This window comes from Tupaia chinensis, unplaced genomic scaffold, assembly GCF_000334495.1.
Source record: "Tupaia chinensis unplaced genomic scaffold, TupChi_1.0 Scaffold000632_1, whole genome shotgun sequence".
NCBI classification, from domain to species: Eukaryota; Metazoa; Chordata; class Mammalia; order Scandentia; family Tupaiidae; genus Tupaia; species Tupaia belangeri.
In genome coordinates this window covers 257,121-263,229 of record NW_006160152.1, presented here as the reverse complement: position 1 = coordinate 263,229, position 6,109 = coordinate 257,121, and the positions used below count along the sequence as shown (strand labels likewise).

The 6,109-nt window shown below is 49.2% G+C and overlaps 1 protein-coding gene across 6 annotated transcripts in view; it reads right to left on the bottom strand.

Moving 5' to 3' along the window:
• The window catches only part of MEF2A (myocyte enhancer factor 2A), an 81,106-nt gene that overhangs the window by 62,910 nt on the left and 12,087 nt on the right, over window positions 1–6,109 (bottom strand). For all 6 annotated transcript variants that reach the window (XM_014591998.2, XM_014591999.2, XM_006159488.2 and 3 more), the window contains exon 2: window positions 5,708–5,911. In XM_014591998.2, the coding sequence (XP_014447484.1) occupies window positions 5,708–5,911 (204 nt within the window). The remainder of the gene's footprint in view (window positions 1–5,707; window positions 5,912–6,109) is intronic.

Below are 6,109 nucleotides of genomic sequence, written 5' to 3'. Positions count from 1 at the left end.
GAATTAAAAAAAAAAAAAAAAAAAAAGTAGAGTTAAGATTCATCTATTCAAAGCAGACACCTTTCTTTCAGTAGCATCCTGAGCCTTAATATTTCTCTCCGAGTTGAGTCAAAAAAAAAAATTCAAAATAAATATAAATATAAACTACACTGCTGTCCCTTAATTTTAAATGTGTTTGAAGTACCAGGTTTTTTTTTTAATCTACGTTATCTGCATTGACTACCTTTATATTAGACCAGCAAGCGATCACTCACACTACGCACACACCCCACAGTTTGCAGACAGACAGACATCAGGGAGAAGCGGAGGAAGCAGCCGCCTCCTCTGTGCTAAATGACCTTCTAGCTCTGACAGTGTCGGGGCACTGGAAAAGTCACGATGCATTTTCGGATAGAAAAAAAGCCATGACTTCCCCTACAACCCAGTATGCATTATCTATATGTCCCGTGGTTAGCACTTCGTGGAAACATCACACCTCGAGACCCTAAGGGCCCTGAATTCATACGAAAAGGTTTGCGATGGAAGGGCTTTCGCGATAGGGTAAAGAAGCAGCTGATGCACTATCTCGTCGGGAAGGAGATGGCGATATGACCGCTGTCACTATTCCCGGTGACTAGCACAAAGCCTGGTACACAGTGCGATCCACACTGCAAGGACAAGAAGCAAATACAATGTAGAAGACGTTACTTTCAATATTTGTACCCCATTCTCCCCCTTTTCCCTTCAACCCCTTTCAGGGTTCATCACGGGTTCTAGCATAATACATTGCCCGGGGAATGCAAAGCAGCGAAATGGAGGCAGCTCTTCCTCTGAGCTCTGCAGTGGCCCTCCAGCCCTGCAGACAAAGCCATGGGCCTCCCGCAGCTCTGGAGGACCGAGGTCTCAGCGGTCCCACTGTCCACACTGCTCGACCCCTACGCTGGGCGGACTTCCGCTTCCCGAGCTAGGACATGGTTGCCCCAAATTATCCCCTGCCCTAGGACGCTTTTCTTCTGTCCCTTTTCCCCCCTCCCACTGTACCCCTGAAAGGACTCTGGTGATGGTGTCCCTAGTAGAGGATGTATTCTGACCACTTTTTGGTTTTTTCTTTTTGGAGAGGTTTTTGCTATAGGGCATGTGCACTCGCCAGAAAGACAGAGAGAGACAGAGAGACAGAAAGCAAGAAATCACCCCCCCGGGGGGATGGCCACGCCGCAATCCCTTCTCCTCCATTCTCCTCTCGGGATCTTGGGCACACACACACACGCGCCTGGGGTGAGTTTAAGCCACCAGGTCCGGGACTTGAACCGCAGTTGACTACATGGGAGTCCAGTGACATAGCCATTACGCCAACTGCAGGTCCTGACCACTTTCCCAATCCTCTTGAATATCCTTTCTATTGGTCAAAAATTGGACCATGTAATCAAAGCTCTTCCAAAGGAAAAAAGAATACCCCATCTGATAGGGCACTAAAATATATATGATTCTTTTTTTTTTTTTTTTTTGGAGAGATTTTCACTACAGGGCGCGTGCGCTCGCCAGACAGAGAGAGACATAGAGAGAGAAAGTGCGAAATCACTCCCCGGGGGGATGGATGGCCACGCCGCAATCCCTTCTCCTCCATTCGCCTCTCGGGATCTTGGGCACGCACACACATGCGCCCGGCGTGAGTTTTAAGCCACCGGGTCCAGGACGCAAACCGCGGTTGACTACGTGGGAGTCCAGCGACATAGCCATTACACTAACTGCTGGTTCCCTAAAATATATGATTCTTGACATGTGGACTTGAAATGAACACTTAGGTATTTGTCATAAATCATAGAAATGTATTGCATCTTCAAATGTGAGTTAAGTTACAAAGTGATAGACACACACACACACACATAGATCTCCCATATACATATTTCACCTCCCACCCTTCTCCCGTGTGTGTGTGTGTGTGTGTGCGTGCGTACATGTGTGTGCGTGCGTCCCTCCCACCCCTCTCTCCCATGAGCTGTCATTTAGGCCTCTGATGAAAAACATGACCCCCAGTGAAGGAAAACCACGCCGAGAGACGCTCGGTTCCGTATAAGCAGCACAGTCATGGAAAGCAGAACTTGCATGATGAATGACGGTGAAACAGAGAGCAAAGTAAAAACAGTACGAGTGGAACACCAAGCGCCGCGGTGAACGGGTGGCCGTGTGCGAGGTGACGTGCAGGGACATGGGGCGGGGGAGGAGGGCCGGAGGCTGTGTCACCTCGCCCTGTGAGTCACCCTCCTGCGGCTTCAGACTCTGAGAAAGAACAGAGCTGGGCAGAGGGCTGCAGGGAAGGGAAGCTTCATCCTGTCTCCGGACGCCCCTTGATCCTCTCTGTCCCCGCTCCTCTGCAGCCCCAGGAAACAGCAGACAAGCCGCTCCAAGGCTCCCTGTCTGTCCCACTCCTCATCCCTAATGCACAGGGACAAAAGCGCCTGGCCCCAAGCCTCTCTGAGCACGTGACTAGACTGTCAGGAAACCTGAGCATCATTACTGCCTCTAGTTCTGCAGGGTCAGCACCGGAGGGTCTCGGGAGACCAGAGGCATTTAGCTTTCTCCTCTGCTCACCTGAGAACCCAGATTCCATTTCCCACTTACCCCATCGACTCTCAGCAACACCCCCCAGCCCCCCCGAAGACGCTACACTCTTAGGACCACAGACCCGAACTGACATACGATCCACTTGCTCCCTAGACAACGACCACCAACACTAGTGTGCTATTTTAAATTGCTTTTTAGAACTAGGTTTAAAAAAATTACATTTTGTGCTTGCTTGCTCAATGCTTGAAATTATGGCAGGGGAGATTCTTTAGGGTGAAGTATTGAAAAGCTAGGTAACTCCCATCAAGAGACTGTGTGTTAATTTGAAGCTCTCAGTCTACAAGGGCACTTAAGACAACGGAAGAATGCCTAGGTCTCACGGCAAAAGATCCCAATACGGCAGTTCCGGGTTGGAGCCCCAAAACGCCAATCTCTAAAAAGTTCTCTGGTGAAGGTGAAGTTGCTGATCAGGGCACCATAGTAATAGATTTTGGGACCAGCAGTTGATGTAATGGCTATGTCACTGGACTCCCATGTAGTCGACCGCGGTTCGAGTCCCGGACCTGATGGCTTAAACTCATGCCGGGTGCATGTGCGTGCGTGCCCAAGATCCCGAGAGGAGAATGGAGGAGAAGGGATTGTGGCGTGACCGTCCCCCCTGGGGGGTGATTTCTCACTTTCTGTCTCTATGTCTCTCTCTGTCTGTCTGATGAGTGCATGTGCCCTATAGTGAAAACCTCTTTAAAAAAAAGGAAGAAATACATTCCTAAAAAGCAGTATGATAATATTTTTCAAATAAGATGCCACATTTTAAACCCAGCAGCACTACTCATTTCAAAGAAAACAAATTGCAAAGTCTTTTAGAAAGCTCAAGTGCCTAATTTATTAATATCTAAGTTTCCATTTTCATATATTCAGCTTTCTTAATCTAGAGGCATGTACATCCCCAAGACATTGCAGCTCTTTATCCAAAATACCTAAATACAGTATGAACTATGTAAATGATGCTAATTTTAAAAAGCCAACATTAGGGGACCAGCAGTCAGCGTAATGGCAAAAAAACCTCTCCAAAAAAAAAAAAGGAAAAAAATAATAAAGCCAACATTATGTAGCAATAATTTTTAAAAATTGAACAACACTCATGAAAACGTTTAAAAGTTTTCATTAAAATGTAAATTAAGAAAGTAGTTTTAAAACACAGTTAATACGAAATAAGGAAAGGCAGAGACACGGTATTCAGTAGGTGGGTTTCTAAGTATCTGTGGTTACAGAACACCGAAACGTGGTTTCGAACGCGTGTGATTTGTCCATCTGTTTATAATCATAATGCTCAAGCACCAGCCACTTCCGGCTGTGTTCATTTCAAGGTGCTCCTGAAAATCACCATGGCTCTAACCTCGCAGACCAGACGTAATCCACGTGCACCCCTGTGCTGTGGGCTGCGTGGGTGTGATCCACGCACCACCCACCCATCCTGCTTTCCACAATGTGTCCCAAAGGGGCGGTGGGAGGGACACGGCAGAACCGAAACCAGAAAGACACCAGAAAGACAGAGAGAGACAGAGAGACAGAAAGCGAGAAATCGCCCCCCAGGGGGGATGGCCACACTGCAGTCCCTTCTCCTCCATTCTCCTCTCGGGATCTTGGGCACGCACACACACGCGCCTGGTATGAGTTAAAGCCACTGGGTTCGGGACTTGAACCGCTGTCGTCTACATGGGAGTCCAGCGACATAGCCATTCCGCCATCTGCTGGTCCCCAAAGCTTGCTGATTTTAAAGACTAACACATCTACAATGGAAATCAGGTGAAGTCGGTAACGGGTCTCAGGGAAGCTGTTGATGAAATTTTCAGGGTCAGGGTCACGAATGGTCACAGCACAAGGGGACACTCTGCAGTCAGTCACTGACAGTGTGCACCTGCTGTGTCCGCCACAGGAGATGGCTCAGGAGCATCGAACCCATCCCCAACCTGTCAGAACTCCACACGGGTAAATGTGTATACTCTAGCTTTCTACACTGTGGGTGGTAAGAGTCTTCTTGTGGCTTGAAATAGAAATCTGAATTGAATAGCATCAGCTCACAGCGTCCATGACACACAGGAGCCCTAAGCACCACAGAAGTAGCCGTCATTACTGTTAGCCAGAAAATGTGGTCTGGTCCGCTCCAACCCTTGGGGATGGTATGGTATGAGCCATTACCTGCTAGGAAAAGCACTCAGAAATGCACTTGGCCTAGTAGTGAGGATGCAGTTGCACCATCTTCATAGACAAAAGAAAGCCTATCTTAGAACATTAACCATCGCTACTGTAAAAATGAAAGTTGATGCAATTAGGACTATAATACATGGGACCAGCAGTTAGCGTAATGGCTATGTCGCTGGACTCCCATGTAGCCAACCGTGGTTCAAGTCCCAGACCCGGTGGCTTAAACTCATGCCAGGCACGTGTTCGTGCGTGCCCAAGATCCCCAGAGGACAATGGAGGAGAAGGGATTGCAGCGTGGCCATTGCCCCTGGGGGGTGATTTCTCGCTTTCTGTCTCTCTGTCCTTCTGGTGAGTGCACGCACCCTATAGCAAAACCTATATTAAAACTGTAACTCCATACTCCTCAAAAATGATGTCACTTCTTGCAATATTAATTTAAAAATTCAGGCACTTTAAGTAATCCCAGATGAAATGTTAGCTACACTGGTGGACATACAGATGAAAACATCTTCCTTTATTCTTTTCTTTCTTTCTTTTCTTTCTATAGGGTGCGTGTGCTCGCCAGGAAGACAGAGAGAGACAGAGAGACAGAAAGCGAGAAATCACCCCCCAGGAGGGATGGCCACGCCACAATCCCTTCTCCTCTATTCTCCTCTCGCACGCACACGCACCTGGCGTGAGTTTAAGCCACCAGGTCCGGGACTCGAACCGCAGTCGACTACATGGGAGTCCAGCGACATAGCCTTACGCCAACTGCTGGCCCCAACATCCTCCTCTATTCTGCTTGCATGGACAGGCTGTCTACAATACGAGGAGGTCATCGCACAGCAGTACGATCAGAGAGAAGACACATCGACGCCGAACTCATGTCGGGGATGCCAAAGCGACCCGGCCGTTGCCCTGACTCGGTGGGAGGTCTCGTGACTACGTGCGGCGCGGCGCGGCGCGGCGGCGGTGTTACCTCCACGATGTCGGCGTTGGTCCTGCTCTCGTGCGGCTCGTTGTACTCCGTGTACTTGAGCAGCACCTTGTCCATGTCGGTGCTGGCGTACTGGAACAGCTTGTTGGAGCTGTTGAAGATGATGAGCGCGATCTCGCAGTCACACAGCACGCTCAACTCGTAGGCCTTCTTCATCAGCCCGAACTTGCGCTTGGTGAACGTGACCTAGGCCACCGGAGAGGAAAGGAGGACACTGTGATTACAAGCAAGTAGTACTTGGGCCCGCAGGTGGTCTGGTGGCTAAGGGGCTGGATCTTATATGGCCGACTGCATGGATCAAGCCCCAGATCCCGAGGCTTGAAAAACACTCTGGGGGGCTTGTGTGCGTGCACCCAAAATCCCGAGAGGAGAATGGAGGAGGGG